This window comes from Myiozetetes cayanensis, unplaced genomic scaffold (genome assembly GCF_022539395.1).
Source record: "Myiozetetes cayanensis isolate MyiCay16 unplaced genomic scaffold, myiCay2020 scf3, whole genome shotgun sequence".
Classification (NCBI taxonomy): Eukaryota; Metazoa; Chordata; class Aves; order Passeriformes; family Tyrannidae; genus Myiozetetes; species Myiozetetes cayanensis.
Window position 1 is genome coordinate 10952255 of NW_026087521.1, and position 19493 is coordinate 10971747.

Below are 19493 nucleotides of genomic sequence, written 5' to 3' on the forward strand. Positions count from 1 at the left end.
TGCAGATCACCTAGTCCAACCCCATGCTTAGAGCAGGGTCAAGTAAAGCAAGTTGTTCAGGGCTGAGCACCACTGGCTTATAAATGCCTACAAAGACAGAGACTCCATATCTTCTCACTATAACATGTTCTAGTGTTCAATCACCCTCAACTTCTACTGTATGCTCTGAAAATGATCTGGAGCCATGTGATCTTACCCACTTTTACCCATATGATGTATGACATCTGTATTATAAACTGTTCAGAGCATAAACCCTGACTTATGATGTAATTCCACAGCACAAAGCTCATGGTGATTGTAGGAGTCCTATGAGAAATGAAAGTAACAGTATTTGCCTAGACTTTAATTCAATTTGAAATATAAATTGCAAACAAGACACATCCCAAATCAACATATATCACAATGTCTCAAGGAAGTAAAAATTCTTTTTAAAGACCTTTCTGATGACAGCAGTTCTTTCCCTCTTTGTCTCTACTCTTTTAAAAGTTCATTTTAAATAAATCTCAACATGTGGTGTTAGTCTCCTTATTTACTAATGCTACTATCACTACCTCATTATTAACTTTGGGGTGAAAAATAATGGAGTGAAGGACTGCAATAGCAGAACTGTGGACTGGAGGCACCAATTCATACATTATTAGCTGAAGGGACAAAAGAGCAAGTGTTAACAGGCTTCAGATATAATACCACAGACATTGGCTATGACAAGAGACAAGACTTACAGACAAAGAATCCTTATAAGAATAAAATATCATCATGGTATGAAGGTTATAAGAGCTCCAATATTATTTAGGTAGAAGAAAACTAACACACTTGTCCTTGAATAAAGTTTCCCAGAATAATAAAATAATCTGTAGGAAATTGCCAAAATAATCTAATTGCTCATGCAATGTTTCATCTTCATGTGTGTTTCTAACTACACAGTCAGTAAGAATGTTCTTCCCTTTGAATAGTGATAAAAAATTCAACACCTATGCCTGTCTAGCAAACACGGTACTTCTTTCATTTCCAGCTATCACATAACAAGACAATGATAAAGTACAGTATCTTTTCCTCCCAGCACATGAAAATACATTCCTAAAGACAAAATCAGAATAATTTTACTTCAGAAACTTTTAAAATCTATTTTTATATGCTATGGGTTCAACACTGATCTCTCAACTGAGCGCAGTAAGAACTTACTTGTGTCTGGTCTTGCTTCATGAGGGTGGGGCACGCTTCTTTCTTCAAATTCAGGGAGATGCCTATCTGTGAGTTTTCCCCAGGATAAGCTGCAGTTCTGTGGTCAAGCCTGTAGTCAAAATATTCCTGGAGACTGTGGCCTTGACCTACAATTTACAGGAGCAAAAATCTTGAATTGAAATCTTGATCAAGTGTTCTGTCTTCGAATCGTTAGATTTAGGTCATTACATCAGCTGAAGCTTTTTATTTCCTGAAAACGTCATCTGAGAACAGCATCAGTGACCTGATAATACCATGCAGTCCCATCAGTGAGCTACTATTGATGGAAGCACCTGTGTAGAAATGTTGTTTTGAGAATAATGTACAACCATTAGCGTGACTGAGCATGAAGCTCAGTATTCTGAGAATAACAAAAAAACCTGCACAAAAACATAATTCAGTTTCCTTGAATGCACTTTTGTTTATCATCCCAACTCCAAAGGAAAGGCCATCACATGCTTTTAAGTGTGTGTGGACCAATTCCAGAACTATATAAACAACACTGAATAAAATCTCAGTGAGCACAAATGCATTATGTCACACCATCTGGGGCCCAGACACTCTGGGTATAGGGCAGAGACAAGCGGTTATCAGCCTCTATGTTTACCCTAGTATTCAAGTTTTTGAGTATTTGTATCTCAATCTGGAATGCAACCCTGCTAATTCAAAACAATTTTTGCCACTAACCTTAGTGTGATGATACTTTTACTCAAACATGCACCCATCACCAGATAATCTTTCAATACAACCAGCTTGTGAAAGTAATCAAAATGTTTTTGCAGTTGTGAAAAGCATCCACAGCAGGGAGTAGAGATTAGCTAGATCCTGATCCTCAGCACCCTCTTACAGAGCAAGGGATGACCTGTCCCTCTGGTTGTCACGAGGCAGAACAAGTCAGGAACTTTGTTGAATTTAAAAGCTTGGTAAAGCAATGGAGATTAACCATCATCCTCACCCAAGTGAGCTCTTTAAAGCTTCAGGCATACTAAGGCAAAAAAATGGAGAATTTGGCTTTAACTCAAAGTTCAGTCATTCAGCACCACTTGCACTGAAGTGCTAAATTGACTGAGGCATAAGTCCTTCCACCAGAGTTTTGTTCATGCACAGCTTCTGAGCAGCGATAAGCATTGGGCGAGTTTCTGCAGGTATTATTTTAGAGTCGTTTTCTCTAAACTCCTCATTGCACCATGCTTTAATATTTATGGAAATGTATCTACAAAACACGTAATCTCTTATAAATTTCCATGGTGATGTCTGTGTGAAACTACACTACTTCTAACTTCAGAGGTATTTGCTAATTTTCATGACAAAAAGGCTTTGCAATCACATTAAGTGCAAGAATTTTGACATGGAAAGGTGACTCCACTCAAAGAGATGAGAGAGATGTGCAAATAAGGTTCTGAATGGACATGCTGTCACAATTTTATGTGGAACATCAACAATACATCCCTAGAATAATATGCTTTCATTTTATCTTTTATAAGTTCATAAAATATTCATCTCCTTTCCCAGCCACGCTGTGAGATCAATCTCAGCAGCACTGTTAGTTCATACGAAATGTAAAATGAAACTGATTATAGACATGAAAGAGGAAAGTCTCATTTTGTCTAATCCAAGGGAAATGAAAATGCGACAAGGAAAAAAGAATTAAGAGAATAGGTCTACTGTAGTTTGCTAATCAAGGATATCAACATAGAAGAGCAATAGCCAAATGTTTATACATACTTCAATGGTAAGATAGATCACTGAATACTAAATATTAAAATGGGAAAATGAAGATATTAGATACAGTATAATTTAAGCTAGAAAGTGCACAAACTGGTGCCATGGTGGTAGAGGAGTTGTCAATTCAAACCCAGGCAGGTACCCAGCCACTTCATTTCTGTTTTTCAGATTACAAGCCACCACGGCCCTGTGTGCTACAAGGATCTCAGCAGCAGCAATTCAGTGAGCCTCAGACTTTTCTTTTCTTTCACAGCAACAGATACTTGTGGGTGTGCTCTCTCTCCACTGTCAGGCCAAATTTAAACGATTATTTTCCAATAGGGTGTTGTGTGTAGTTTTGTTTCCGTCTTATTCTGTCTTCTACTGTGGGTATTTGCTGGGATGCAACTTAAACTTGCATTTCTGTAGAAAGAGGCCATCATTTTTTTATTTCATTGGCTCTTTCCAAATTTATTTTGACAGACTGTCTCCAGAACATTGTCCCTGGGGAAGTTTTTGACCTCCAACAAGTTTTCCATCTCACCTTAATAAACTCATGAGTTGCTAGCAAGAGCAGCACAGGAAGTATATAATACCAAGGTTTGACAGGAAAAGAGAAAGGAAACTGGAAAAGATCACATTTAAAACAAAAGCCAATACAGAGATGCTCAGGAGAGAACAAAATGTCTCCTGCAGTCTTATAAACCCATTGTAAACTATACTATTTAGATGAACTCCTCTCTCTGATTTTTCCTCCATTCCCAAAGGTTGCATTTATCTTTAAGTACAGCCATGGAGACTATTTTCTTCATATCCAGAAGAGATCAGATTTGCCCCCTGCAAGAGCTATTGCCACAACAGAAATACTCCAAAGAGTTGAGAGAGCTGAGCATTAGCCATTACTTTCCATTCCAGCCAAATGTATGCTTTACAAAATGCTGAAGTTTACAACTAAATAACAGATTATTTTAAAGCACTGAAGGCCAAAACTATGGAATATTTTGGTCTATGACTTAAATAAAAACAAAAACCAAACACACACGCTAATTATTGTTTTACTCTGTAGTACAATAAAACATGGGTTTTTGTATCAAACTTTGAGAATCTGGAGAACTTGAGAAAAGATGTTTTAGATAAATAGCCTAAGGTTTTAGTCTTTCTGAAGCAAGTGTTCTCAAAAGCTGAAGCCAGAAAACTGGATATATTAGTAATAACTCTAGGCTCATACTAGTAAAACCTAGCTCATAGAAGATGTAAGTAACAATAGTAAAGATTGTAACAAATTTCTAGTGATTTTTGGGGTGAAATTTGCAACTGAAAACATTAGGAATTTTAATTTTTTCTCCAGAGAAAGACAGGACTTTGAATTTTCTCAGAATCCCAAGGAAAACATTTAAGACTCCAAGCAGAAGACAGTGAAATTAACTAAGATACTTTGGAGCTCCATTCTTGAGAAGACTAGCTATTACAATTTTTTGGAGCAACTAAGAGCACAGGCAAACCTTTTGTGAATTCGGCTTTAAACACGTAAATTCCTAGTCCTAGATGATTATATGTCCTGTGGTGGATCTAGATTGTAAAGTTGAGAGGCTTATGTAAGAATAAGGCTGTTGGGTAGCTGACATGCTAAATAAGAAACTCTGGAGAATTATGCCCACACTAAAATGGAAAAAATAAGAGATAGCAATGTCATGTAGTTATCAGCCAGTCACACAGGAAGCAAGTGCTGAAGAAGGAAATTTAATGTCTTCTGAGTTCAAGCCCAATGTTAGAAACAAAATTACAAGGTAGAGAACTCCATTCCTGCATAAATAATAGAAGGTAATGGATGTATTTTATTTTTTTTTCCCCTTTGGCACATGCAATACATCATTTGCTGTTTGAGGAATTCACTTATCTAAAAATGTGGCATACTGAAAACACATAGAGAATTCAGTTACTTTTTTACTGAATCTGTAATATTACAGTAGGCAGGATTCCTTTCCAGCTACAAAATGCATTTATTTATGAAGTCTCACACTTCAGCTTACTCATGTGCTCAACTTTACTCCCAAAAGTACAGTGACTTACTGATTCCTATGTTTACAGGCTCAGATTTAAAGGAATAATAAAAGGCATTTTTGTTGTGTTTGGTGAGCGTGTTTCATTATGCGCTGTTGTTACTCTTAGGAAATCCCTTGTGTTAGATAGCCTTACATTCACACCCAGGATCAGTTCACACCCTCCTCAGATGAACCAATGGAAGGGACTAACAGAAAGGTCTTGGCAGGTCGCAGAGTCCTTTTCTTCAGGGACCAGACATAAAATGTGCCAGCTTGCCCTCTCAGTTACATGCTGGACACTTGCTCTGTCAATGACAAGAATAATCGTGTTTTACAGATTGCCCTCTATCCCTGTAAAAATGAAAAAAAATTATCTGAAAGAGTGTAGCTGATGCAAAAGCACCTTGTATGAGGTTTCAATTCCTCCAAATATACTTTCAAATAGAAGACCAAAGCAAACTATGCATTTCTGGCACTACTGCCCTAGGCCCCAAGAACATAAACCAGAGATGATACAATGGCAAAACTTAATCCACATACATATACTCCAGAAACTTATGCTCCCTGTATGAAAATGTTGCAGAAAAACACTGAATTCTTCAGTCATCCTTTAGTGACAGTATCCTTTACTCTTCCATGATCTTAACAGGTATGACCTTCCATTCTGCTCACCAAATTTCCTTGGTCTCCGAACCTGAAAACTGCCATCCTTTCCTGATATGAAGATCAACTAACACACAGATCTGCTTTGGGAAAACTGCTAGGGCTACTTCCATTTACCCTCCCACCTCTGTCAAACTGCAGATGCCTTTGCTGTGGTCTGCCTGGCTCATAGCACTGCCCACCTTCAGAAGGCAAAGTTAATGCACCAGGAGCACCAATTCCAGCACCTCTGCCAGGGTATTATTTTAGACTATTACAACTGCAGTGAGAAATGAAGAGCTCATTCAGCTTGATTTGTCCATAATACATATGAAATCAGAAATGCTCTCACTTGTAGACCCTTTAAAATAGGAGTTTGTGTCACCACCTATTTAGCAAGGCACCTACCTATTACCTACTGCTAATGTCATCCGTCTTAAAATGGTAATGAGCACTTAAAAAATTCTGATCAATAAATTATTGGAGACTCTTAAGAAACAGAAAAATAACACCCACAGGATGCCCTTCCCCCATTTAGGAATATTTCCAATATTTCTTGACATATTTATTACAAGCTGCATTTTTGGCAGATGTCCTAGTGTTGTACATATATTATGGTAAACATGGAGCTATTTAGAAATTTATTTTAATTCTCAGACAAATCAACAACTCCAATACTATACTAGCAGAATAACTATAAATTCTAAATTAAGAAGTGGTGACCTCTTTGGTAGCATGGGCTTTAGTAGAGCACAGGACTCACCAAAGAAGTGACTGTGGTGAAATTTGTGAAACTGAAGGATAATAAGATATGTCTTGCAATTCCTCTTTTTAGCCATTTGGTTCCTACCTTACTTCTGAACTAAAGAACAAGACAAAATGCAAGGGGCAGGGCTACAGAGAGACAAATCTACTGGTTCTCTTGCTCTCTTTCACAATTCCTTAGCCCATATTTGTCCAGACCAGAGACCTTGTTCCTAGTGGCAGCAGGACACTCATAATGGTCTTTGGAAAAGGAGACCATCACACAACCCTTATCCCACCAGTGAAAACAGTACCTTCCAGTGAAAGTACCTTTCTAGCTCCCCTGCCATCTTCAGCTGTCTGTCCTCACACATATCTTATTTCCAGATTTGTGGGATAGTTTTTGTATTGTTCATTCTTTGAGCCTGCTTTTGTGAAGCCCCTCACACTCAGAGCTTTGCAACTCTGACTAGACCCCCACAGCAGAGCAGGTGAAATGACTTGCAGAGTACAGATGTCAGTAATTTCTCATTGATTTCTTCTCCTCTGCATGTGCCTGTTCCACCTTTGGAACACAAGAAATTGTTGGAGAACGTGAACCGAAGAACCCAGGTTTCCCACAGACTTATACTGAGGCTGATAATGAGCTGTAATTGAAACTTTTCTCATTACCAAGACATTTATATGGTCTCTCAACCATGTGAATCACTGTTTAATAAGACACAAGTTCATGTTACAGCCTTTGGGACATTTACAGGACCTCTCAGCCCTACGCAGCTGCCTGTTTTCATGAAATAGCTTAATTATATTTGAGATAGATTTGGGTGAAACTGCCCAACAGCTTCAAAAGTTATTGGAGAAGTGAAGGAGACACAGCCAAGAATGATCGCATAGAGGCCTGTTTCCATAGGAACCTAGAAGGAAAACAGCAATACAATTTGCAAAAAATTTCATTGCAGAGTCACTTTAATTGAAATTTTAAAAATATCTGACCATCTTTAAAATCACTGTAACACACAGTATATTTCTTCTGCCTTCCCCCATTCAGTACCATGTCTGCAGACCCCTGCCTTCCTGTATCCTGCTCTCCTATATCCTGCAGGCACAAAAACTATGCTTCTTAAATTCAGGAGGTTGTTCTGCCTGTATTTTGTCAATCTCCACTTTAGATGGAAACTGTTTTTCTAGGCAAGGCGAGGTTCACAGAAAGACATGCCAATTGCTACACTCCTGCTCACTGCTCACACACGTGCGAGGCATATGACAGAACTGATTAAAGGTAGAGCCCATATGAGGAGGGAGCCGAGTATCATCTGCTGATCAGTGCATCCAAGTGCTGGGCTGAGGGAAGCTCTGCAGGTTGGAGCATCGCTCTTTGGCTACTAAGGTCATTTGGGGTTTGAAGCCAAGTAGCAGAAAGCAAAGTGATAAACACCTGGGAGGTGACTGTCAGTAGATTTTATAGAAAGAACTGCCATCCCTCCCATTGTTATGCCCTCTTCAGTGTAGCACCCCACCTGAACCATCAGTTCTGGCCTCCTGCGGCCACAGCAACTCAATGCCCATGAACAACTCAGTAAACTGAGCGTGAGACTTCTGAGTGGAGTGAAACCACTCTGCAAACACGCATAATGTGAAGATCCTCGAAGGCAACAGCTGCCGCTTGGTTTTGCAGCCACCGCCCGAAGCCCGTCTGACTCCGGTCCTCCCCGGCCACAAGCACAGCTTCAGGACCACCTTCCTCCGCTCCTCCTCAGACAGCTCCGCAGTCCCCACGGGGCACGGACGCGGTGCCCCCGGGGTGGTTCCAGGCGCCGCCGGTTCCCTCTCGCCGCTGCAGCGGGGGCTCGGCCCGCCCGGAGCGGGGGTCAGTGCGGGGCTCGGCCCGCCCGGAGCGGGGGTCAGTGCGGGGCTCGGCCCGCCCGGAGCGGGGCTCGCTGACTGGGGGTCAGTGCGGGGCTCGCTGGCCGGGAGGCAGCGCCATCCCTCCCCCGGGCGCCCCCTCTCGGCTGGGGCCGGGCTGGGGGAGCCGGGCGGGGGTCGCCGCTCTCCCTCCCTCTCGTAGGGCGCTCTCGCCCCCCCTCCCCGCCCGGGCTGCTCTCCGCCTTCTGCCGGCCGTGCCAGGCAGCCTCTCTCTCGGCCTTCACTACCGGGTCAGGCGAGGCGGGAGCGAAGAGGCAGCGCCCGCCTCGCTCCGCCACCGACATCGACACCCCTCCTCCTCCTCCTCCTCCCCGCGCCGCGGCCGTCCCCTCCCTCTCGCTCCCTCCCTCCCTCCTCCCCGCTGCCAGTTTCTCTACAACTAGTACATCCCCGCGCAGGGACGGTCCGGCCGCCGCGGCTGCCATGGATATCAGCTAAAGCCGGGCGGAGCGGGCACAGAGGCGCTCCCCGACCCAGCTCGCAGTCCCGCGGGGCCGCAGCAGCGGCGGCCGCTCCTGCCCGCCCCGAGCCTGCCCGGAGGAGCCCGGCTGCCCCGGGGAGGGGGGCAGAGAGGGAGGGAGGGAAGAAGCACGCACCGCAGGGAGGGAGTCGGGCAGAGCATCCCCACGGCAATGTCCAAGGGCTTGAAGAAGAAAAGCCACTGGACGAGCAGAGTCCACGAGATCGTGATCGTGAGGAACCCGGAGGGACAGCTGGGCTTCGAGCTGAAGGGGGGCGCCGAGAACGGGCAGTTCCCCTACCTGGGGGAGGTGAAGCCCGGCAAGGTGGCCTATGAGGGCGGCAGCAAGTTGGTGCCGGAGGAGCTGCTGCTGGAGGTGAACGAGACCCCCGTGGCCGGGCTCACCATCAGGGATGTGCTGGCCGTGATCAAGCACTGCAAGGACCCCATCCGCCTCAAGTGCGTCAAGCAAGGTAAGGCGGACACGGCCCCCCTTCCCCCTCTGTCCACCCCCTTGGGGGCCGGGGCAGGTCTGGGGGAGCTTGTGGGGGGAGCAACTTTGTTGCTGCAGTTTGACTTTCCCCCTCCCCGGCGGAGCCGCCCCCTCCCCGGCGGCGGGGGGAGGATGCGAGCGGCGCTGCGCGGTACCCGCAGCCGGGCGAATTAAATGTGCGTCAGTGACAGCGCTTCGCCATGCCGGGGGGGGACGGACGGGGGGCGGCGGCGGCACCCTTGCAGCCCCTGTCTCTCGGGAACGGGGAGCCGCCCGACCCGACTCGACCCTCGCCGCCCCTCCGGCTGCTCCTGCCGCGGGCGCTGCCGGCGGGGCCGGAGCGGCCGCCGGGCTCAGCTGCGGAGCGGGGCTTGCCCTTGGCTTCGCCTCGCCCCGGCCGCCTCGGCGTGGGGACAGGGGCTGCCGCCGCTCGCCGGGTTCCCTGGTGGCACCCCAGGGGTGGCTTCAGCATCTCTTAAGTGTCATTAGCGGAAAAGTCATTCATTTGATCCTTGGTGAAAGCGATCGCTAATCCCAGGGAGCGGGGAGTTCGGAGCCGAGTGGGAGGACAGACAGAAAGAAACTTTTGGGAAAGAACGGATACGCTTGTTTCCCCTTTGTGTGTGTTTATTTTTGAAGTACTCTAATAGGTTAATGCATTTCCAGGAAAGTCAGTAGAGAAAAGACGCCACAGATGCTGTTTACATGTTTGTTTCTGTCCTCTTTAAACTGTGCTGAGTTGAGCTCTCTGCAGCTGAACGCTCATGAGGAGGTTCCTGCTATCCCAGCAGCATTTCTGGAGCACAGGAGCTGCTCTGGGAACCGAGTCTGTAGGTGCTCTTCGGCCGTGGGTGGTGCAGCGGCTGTAGGCGTATCTCTGAAGTACGCATTCCAGCCGGGCAGCGAGCCCAGCCATTGAAAACTTGGGAATTTCTGCGGTGGGAAGTTTTTAGATGCCATACATCAGAGGCGCTTGTGCTCTGCAACTGTAGCCATCAGCCTGTGCTCAGAGGACACAGAGGAGAGTCCTTCTGACTTTAGGTATAATTTAATAATTAGTGGTTTATTGTTTAAAGCATGATTTGTGATACTTCTGAATGCTTGAAGAATATGCCAATTATTAGTTTATCCAAACATGACAGAACCAGTAAAAAGAATTTGACTTCCACTCAGGCCTTCAGAATGTACTTTGTGATAAATTCAGTTATCTCGTGAGGTCAAACCTCTAAATACAGATGTGATCTGGGATTTTTCTATTTGTCCATATGGGTAAGTTGTGCAATATGCTGTAGATGGTATCTTGACAGGCAATGCAGGGAGACACAGTAGTTCATGTGATAATGTGAAATTAGGAAAGAGTACAATGGATTTTGTTTTGGCAGTATATGGTCATCTCTGGGCACCTTAGCAGCAGGAAACCTGCTCTGTAGTTTCTTCTTTTTAATAGTTAATAATTGTACTGTGAGTGGTCTTACTGTAACAAGATTCAAAGAGAAGCAGCAGTGGAAGTGTCAAGAAGATAAAGGTAGAATTGTCTGTTATTTAAATTCTTTTTTTTTTTTTTCCTCAGAAACCCTATAGATGCTCTACAGTAAGGCAAATTTCAGGTTACTTTGAGTTACTGTATGAAACAGTTTCTGTCCCACCTCCTCACTGTTTTTCTAATATTTCTCTTTAAGTCAAAGCAACCACCAGTGATTCATTAATAAATCACCCTTACTAAAGTTACCTGTCATATGTGAATTAGGGACATTAGTCAGGCTTTTAGTCTGGGAATGAGTGCAAGTTTCTGAATGAGACATAAAGAGTGAATTCTGAATTTCACTTAATCTTAAATATTTGTGTCTGTATCTATATATATCTGAGCAGTTTCAGTTACAATTTTGATACAAGTTCTCAGTGCATTGGCCAGATGACTGCCTGTTTGGAAATAACAGTTCAGCATAGATTCTTGGACTGAGAAAGACTTCCTGGCTGGAATGATCTTTCTTGTGCACCAACTTCCTTTACTTTGCCAAAGGGAGAGGCCTTCCGGATCCAACTTTCTATTTAAAAAAATAAAAAAAAGGTCAATGGTTTGTGCATTTTATTACCTGACTCCTCCTTCCAGTGTAAACCATTTATAGTCCCTGCACCCCTCGGTGACAAAGCACAGGCAGCAGGAATCTACTCTACAGTAACATTACTATTCCCTAACAGTACTTTGCAGCAGTGTGTAGGAGAGAAAAGGCTGGGTAATAAAATTTTTATATGTTTTTGTAACTTTTGTTCTCCTTTTAATTATAAAGCACCTTTAGTGTGCTGCAACAAGGTTAATGACTCCATTATCATTGTTTCCGCATAATTTATCAATGATATCTCTGTCAATTAGAGTAGCATGACCTTGAATGCACCATGTGACTGTAGCTGCTTCTTCAGTGCTGCCTAGGAATGAAGTCAGAGAACTGTGGAGGTAGGACTCTACTATTTATAATGCGATCCTTAAGAGACTGTGAGTATTTCTCTTGTTTGAAAGTTTTGACAATTCAGCAGTGAAAATTCACTTGTAGGTGAAATCAGGGAATGGCTGATTCAATTTACAGGAATTAGCTTGGCTGTTTTGGAGTACAGAAAATAAAGGTGCTTTCATGATTTTTCATTATGTTATATTTGATTTAACACCCCCCTCTTCAAAACAAGTAAGTATCTCATCATTTGTCACATTACCAGGCAAAATACTCCTTTTAAAAGTCTGATAAAATATTGCAGTTTTATGTTAGCTGAACATCTTGAGTTAAAAAACCAAACATAATATAGGAGTTGCTATATAGCATCAGGAGGAGTAACTTCATGAAAAACTGATTTGCGGTTCCATGATGTGATCCAACATGAACTCTCCTAAGTGCAATACCTAATAAGTAAAGTCTTAATCCAGGAAATTATGGCATGGATTTGCACTGGAAGAGAAGACTGTAAGAACTATTATTATTATTTAATCTTAATTGTAAGAGTTCACAAAGAAGTATTCCTTGGAGACTATTTCCTGTTTAGGGTTTTTTTGTTAGTTGTTTGGTTTTGGTTTGTTTGGGTTTTTTTTTTTGTGCTACTATTGGCAGAACCACACGGATTCTCTTGAAACACATGGGGTGAAATCTTGGTCCAGCTGAAGTCAATGGCAAAGCTGTCCCTGACATCAAGTAAAGAAGGCAAGATTTCCTTTGGAAAGTCCCATGATTTTTTAAATATATACCCTTCCAATGGGAGAATTTGTATGGCAGTTAGATTAGTTGGGTGTATTGAAAATGTTCATTCTAATTTTCTGCTCTCTTGGGTGAAGAGAAGAGCCTTATACTGCTGTTTCTTAAAGGAATACTTCCAAATTTCAAAAGTGTTTGTTTTTACATGCTGAACAGTTTGGATTAAGTGCTGTCGTCTTCCCACAGATGCGTAGTTGTAAAAGTAGCAATGTGTTAAGGAAAGGCATCTTTATTTGGATAAGTAATCACATGGGGAGGAGTCATGTGGGGAGCAATGTTGTCTCCAGTTCCATTCTCTGTTCATCACTGCTGTCTAAGATCCACAGTATCTTTCTTGATTAATTCTCATCAGTGGGCGACACAGGTCCATGATGTGCACAGACTCACTCCTTGAAGGGTTGCAGAAACAGCCCACTCAGTTGTACTGCATAAACCAGGATCTTTATTCTTTGTAGAGTTATAAACTTCCACAGATGCCCTCAGCAGAATCCCAATGAACAGTCTGAAAACATGGATTTCAGAACTCAGGAGCATTGCAACAGGTTTTGTCCTGGAACTGCTGCCTGATGCATCTCCTTCTCAAGGAAAACGGTTTGGATGTACTATGTAACCAGGGGATCTGACAAACTGAGCAATTTAATTTACTTTTAGAAGTGTTTAATGATATGACCCTGTGAAATATGAATGAGATTGATATTTTATGTGGAAACTTTCTGTTGTCTCTGATTTGACTCTAAATTGTCAGACTTTAATCTTCAACCCATAGCACTTTAATTCCTTACGCAACAAGGCATTTAGTACACATAACGTAAGGAAGAACTTAAAACCAGTTTAATTTTCTCAGTCCATTTACTTAATAGTAAGCATATGCTAAAATGTTTTGCTGACTTGGGCGTATTTTCAAGTGTCCTCTCAGTCAGGAGAAGACTTGGAGCCTATTAGGATGGATAGAAGAGCATCCAAGTTTGGGCAAACTGCAGGCCTGCATCCTCAACATCTTATCCCTGGTAGCTGCAACAGTGGTTTCCCAGTGAAGACTAAAAGGACGGGAGGGTACTGTGCCAGCACTCATTGATTTGTGAGTAAGGGATTAGTAGCCTTGTGTTTTTTCTTAATGGGTTCATCCATAAGCTTTGCAATTAAAAACTGGCTTAAATTTTTTTTCTTTAAAAGTCTGTGACAAGCGTTTTGACAGAGTACAGGAATGCTGTGGTTTTCCAAAGTTTTTGCCTGCACATGTAAATACCATGTCAGCTAGTTAAAATGTTAGTATTTTGCTACAGACTTTTTCATACACGTATTCCTATATATAGCTATATTTTAAAAGAATTTCTTTGGTTATTTAAAGTCATAAATAATTCTCTTCTATGTTCATTAAAACACTCTATGCATACAGATTGTCTTTTTGTAGTTTTTATCCCTGGGTATCAATATATACTATCTTGCAAGATAAGATAAAATTATCTTCATGAGAAGAACCGTATTTTGCAATAGAAGAAAGCTGCATGATTTTCCAGATTAAAAATATCATAAGGGTGGTGCAAAAACCAAATCCAGAGAACTCTGCAAACCTTTGTGGTTGTGCTTCTGCTGTAAAATTCATAGATAGTATTTGAAGCTAAACTGTACTGCAGACCTGTTTCTTTTTCCTAATTTGTGCTCCTTAGGATTTTCCTAACTCTTGAATTTAAATTCAGAGTTCTTTTTTTACTATTACTTCATGCCATTCTTCTGCTTGTCCATCTTAATTTAAAGACCATTGAATCTGACTTCTGACTCATGTAGCTTGTGATTTATTCTTCAGCTCCTCCAGAGAGCTTGTGATGTTTCATGTCAGGAACTCTGTGTTCACTGGCAGTAGAATTATGTTCATCAGTCTTTTTACTTCTCTGAGAATTACAAATGTGCCATTAAAGGATGGGGCCATGACTTGGTTAGTGCATCATTTCCTTGAAGAAATTAAATAATTGAGAGTGCTCTGCTTAGTTCTGTTGAGTCGCATATGGCAAAGTTCATTTCATACTAACATTTGTCCATCTGTTGATACTGTTGACATCAAAGGAAAGTATTGGTGTGAGGGGGTAGAATTGTGTCTGACTTATTTTATTCATCCTGTAATCTCACCTGCATTAATTCAGCATTTCATGAAAGATATGGATTCTGAACTTTTGTTTTCCGTGTTCATGATCTCCTTGCTCCTTATAGATGAGGAGCTCCTTTCATGACATGAAGGAGTTGATAAATTATTCATCTGCATATTTTGTATACAAGAAGTAATGAACACATAGAAAAATGCTCCTTCAGAGGGGATTTATGGGAGGAGGTGGTCACAACTGTGATTTAGAAAGGGTGATGGAGAGGAAAGTGCTGCAGTAGTTACAGAAGCAGATGTTTCTTGTTCTCTTCCTCATGGTGGTATAAACAAATAAAAAACCCAAACTCTTTTTTACTGGGGAGCATCAAGGCAAAGGTCAAAGAACATAGTGCTATTGCTTGACTGTGCTAACATTCTGGAGTAATTTTTTTCTTACGTACATAGGTGTTTTTAAATATGTGAGTATACATACATATCTGGGTTTGGGTTGTTTTTTGAGGCTGGTAGAAATTATTATCTGTAGCTTGAGAGTGTGTAAGAATTTGTGTAGTATTGCTACAGTACTACTCTAGAATGCTTTTCATGTGAGTTTTGTTGCATACATATATGCATGATGGTTACACTGAACCCATTCACTCTGGTAGCCAAGAATGGCTCATGATTCTGCAGCAGGAAATAAAATGATCATAAACTTTGTAATAAGATTGACTAGATGGATGCCCACCCAAGCAGGCACAGTCTAGAATGCAGGGTTGGAAGGTGTCGATCTCAGTAGCAAAGTTCCTGGCATTGGGTTTTGTTGCTGAATGTCATTGCAGTGCTGGCCTTAACTGAATTTTCTAAAATCACAGGGACTGCGATCCCAACAGTATCTCTTCAGCACACCTAAGTTGTTACAAATGAGCTTTTTTCAACCTCATAGAAATCTATACAGTAAGAAGGTGTTATAGTTTTGTGGCCATTTTTACAGCTTTCTAACTCTGGGCTGAAACTACTGAATGGAAAGTGGAATGGTAGACAAGGAAAAGGAAGATATTAAAGGGCTTTAACAGAAAATATTTAGAGTTCCTAAACTGTATTTAAAATCCTTGTTGATAATTGATAATCTCTAAGACAGTACTTGTGGTTTGTATGTTCTTTTAATGTTAGCTTAAAAAGTCTCATTTATTCAAACCTCCTATCCATAATTTGGAGTCTTCACTAGAAGCTGAGCTGAAAGAAGGCTGTTGTTTGTGTGTATCTGCTGTGTATTTATCCTTTCTACAGTGTGTAAATGAACTACAAATGCATTATTCCTGAACTCTTAGCAGATGCAGATTGCTAGAATGCAGACAGCTTAATCAAAAGGTATGTTGCTGTCAACACAACACTACCAGGTGTCTTCTCATTCATATATATGTTATGATTAGTAATATATGAATAATGCTGTTTCACTCTCCTTATCAGCTTCAGATGTTTCAACAATGCATGAATTCAACACAAAGGAAAGTAAGACAAGGAACAAGATGGAGAAAATAAATTTGTGTGAAAGATTAGAGATTATTAAAGTACAAGATTACTGATTTTAGAAATCACATATTCTGTTGTATTCAAGAGAGATGTACAGCCCTGGGAAGATTCTTCAGCACAGGGAACACACATTTACTAGGTCTGTCTTAGTTCCTCAACGTACGCTGAAATCATAGAATCCTTTAGGTTGGAAAAGACCTTTAAGGTGGACTACCAAGTCCCCCACTAAATGATGTCCCTAAGCTCCACATCTCCAGGGTTGGTGACTCAACCTTTTCCCCGGGCAGTTTGTTCCAGTGCTTGATAATGCTTTCAGGGAAGAAATTATTCCTAATATCCAATCTAAATCAATCCTGGTGCAACTTTAGGCCATTTGCTCTTGTCCTATTGCTTGTTACTTGAGAGGAGAGGCCAAGTCTCATTTTGCTACGACCTCCTTCCAGGCAGTTGTTGAAAGCAATAAGGTTTGCCCTCAGCTTCCTCTTCTCCAGGCTAAACAACCCCAGTTCCCTCAGCTGCTCCTCATCAGAATTGTACTCCAGACCCTTCACCAGCTCTGTTGCCCTTCTCTAGACATGCTCCAACACCTCAGTGTCCTTGCTGTAGTGAGGGGCCCAAAACTGAACACAGGATTCGAGGGGTGGCCTCACCAGGGCCGAGCACAGGGGGATGAACACCTGGTCCTTATGGCCACACTGTTGTTGATTCAATTCAGGATTCCATTGGCCTTCTTGGCCATGGCTCATATTTAGCTGTATGCTGAACAGCACCTGCAGGGCCTTTTCCTCTGGGCACCTTTTCAGCCACTTTGCCCTCAGGCTGTAGCACTGCATGGGATTGTTGTGACCCAAGTCACTTGGCCTTGTTGAACCTCACACATGGATCATCGCCCATGTCCAGATCCCTCTGCAGATACGTCCTGCCCTTCAGGAGAGGAATGCTCTTGGCCAACTCAGTATCGTTTCCAGTGACTGAGAGTGTCCATGATCCCCTTGTCTAGAGCCTTGATAAAGATATGAAGCAGGCCTGGCCCCAGTACTGAGCCCTGGGGAGCCCCACTGGTGACCAGCTGCCACCTGGATGTAACTTCATTCACCACAACTCTCTGTGCCTGGCCATCCAGCCAGTTTTTTACTGAGCAAATGGTGCGCCCATCCAAGCTTTGACCATCCATTTTCTTCAGGAGGATGCTCGTCCAAAGCTGTCCCTCTAAAATACCCACAATTAACTCATTCCCAAGGGAAAAATAGCATTCCCACTTCTTCATCTGAAAGCCCGAGTTATTCTTAATGAATCTATGTTTCTTTCCCAGGTTCTCACAAGGCTTGTGAAACAAGTTTTTGTAAGAAACTGCTGAAACAATGGTGCTGCCTGAGAAGGGGGGGAGAAACATATTTGTGTAGGATGACTTTCACATGTGTGTGACCTTCCTACAGAAAGGGAGATTTAGTTGGGAGGTTTACTTACCACCCAGCCAGAACCCCATGCTGTGCCCCTTCACTGCTGAGGTAGCATGTTGACCTCCCTGGCTCACTTCCTGCATCCTTCTCTGATAATGAGACAGTTGTGGTGTCATTGACCTTCAGAAGCAGTGCAGGACCATAAACACCTAGGCCATGACTGCGCCTTTCGTTTCAGATCTCTCACCTTGGGAAGTAAAGGCAACAGTTCAGGGGTTCAAGACTATGTGAAAATGGAATTAAAACCAACATGCATGTGTTTTAAGGTATTAGATAAGACGAATTGGCTATGTCTGCTACCACAGAAAATCCATAGATGAAGTAATGCCTCCTTACATTTCTGTATAACATTTTTCTGACTCTCTTGAACCATCCGTGGTTAAGATCAGTGTACTTCATGGAGCTCCCGGTCCACCTTCTTTGCAAACCATGGAATCCTATCTGCCACCAATGTCTGTCTGTCCTGCCTGCTCCACAGCTTTTGTGCTACTGAAGCATCTTCCTGTGTCCCTGGAATTCACTTTGAACCTTTCAAGCAGTGTGTCTTTCAGGCCTGGCATTACCAGCAACTAGTTTATTCTGCCTGTAAGATATTTCTACCCTATGTGCTCAAGTTTACTTCAGAAAGCATGCAGAAACTTGTTTTGACACAGAATTTTGGCATTCCATGATTCCAGATCATGCCTGTTTTGATGAGAGAAACCCTGGTAATAACAATCTCCCATTGTCCGTGGTCTGGGAGATACGTGACACAGCCTTGACAACATATGCTAGTTTCTATAGCCAGTGATGGCAGTCATTTCATTAAATTATCCAGAATTATTAAATGGTTCACAGAGTTCCCAGATTACCGCACTGGGGGCCAGGGTTTTCCTTTGGAAGTCTATTAGGTCAGACACTAAGAACAAAATTAAGATCACTCACTCTCTGCAGTCATAGCGAGTTTGTTTGTTTTTTAAAAACTCAGAAGAAAATACTGCGTCCTCAGTATGCAGAGAAAAAAGGAAAAAAGCATAGAAACAGATTTCATCATTATGAGTAGTGCTGATGCATAGCAGAACAACTGGAAAATAATAGTAGGAGTATAATGGGCAAAATTTTCTACACTGTATACTAGCAAGTGAATTGTGTAGCTGTATTAATGTAACATTAGTATTCCAGAGCGGAAATCCTTCCTGCAAACAGGTACAAGCTGTCTTTTATTACTTATCTGTTTAATCTTGGTATCTTTATATCTCACATTGTCCTTGCATTTTTCAGAATGAAATGTGTGATATGATTTGTGTAATTGCACATTTTAAGGTGCTTTTTGTAATATAAAATGAGAATCTTCCAGCTTGATTTCCTTCATGCCAATCATGAATTAATCTGCATATTTCTCATAAAATATAGCCATTTCATAAAGCAACACCTAACTTTTCCTACAGAAGCTGTGGGGAAACAAAATTAGGGCCTCAGGCTCATTCCAGGCCATCCATTTCACATGTAAGTTCTTACAACACACACCTTTCTTTTTGCCTAAACTTAGAATGAAAACTGAGGAATGGTCCTATTTGTACGCCATATGAGTTATACTGGATAGTTTCTATCATGTTACATTCATGTGGCTGGTTCTTTAACTAGTAGGAAATGAAATGGCTGTGTTAGTTTCCTTGCTAAGTTATTTATTTATTTCCTTGATGTAGTTATTTCCTTGCTTAGTCCTTCTTTGTGCTAAATCTGCATTAATAAATGTCACATAAGCCTCTCACACGCTTCCAAAATTGTATGTTAGTATAAACAAGGATTAATCCCATTATATTTTAATTCTCTGTCCTTGTTTTTTTTATAGGAACAGCATTTTATATTTCAAAGTGTTGCAGAGTCCTCTTGCAAGCTTAATAAGCTAATAGAGCACATAGATGCTCCCATCATGGAATCCTCATGGAGTGGGAAAGGCAGCAGCTGCTCAACTCTTGTATCAG

General features: G+C 42.1%; 1 protein-coding gene across 15 annotated transcripts in view; it reads left to right on the forward strand.

Moving 5' to 3' along the window:
* The first annotated feature begins 8868 nt into the window (after window positions 1-8868).
* Window positions 8869-19493, forward strand: part of MAGI2 (membrane associated guanylate kinase, WW and PDZ domain containing 2) — a 719386-nt gene continuing 708761 nt past the window's right edge. For 8 of the 15 annotated variants that reach the window (XM_050324390.1, XM_050324397.1, XM_050324398.1 and 5 more), the window contains exon 1: window positions 8871-9209. In XM_050324390.1, coding sequence (XP_050180347.1) covers window positions 8909-9209 — 301 coding nt within the window. In that variant the 5' untranslated portion in view covers window positions 8871-8908. Of the gene's footprint in view, window positions 9210-19493 lie in introns of all 15 variants that reach the window. The other 7 variants (XM_050324392.1, XM_050324403.1, XM_050324404.1 and 4 more) reach the window with 4 other exon arrangements.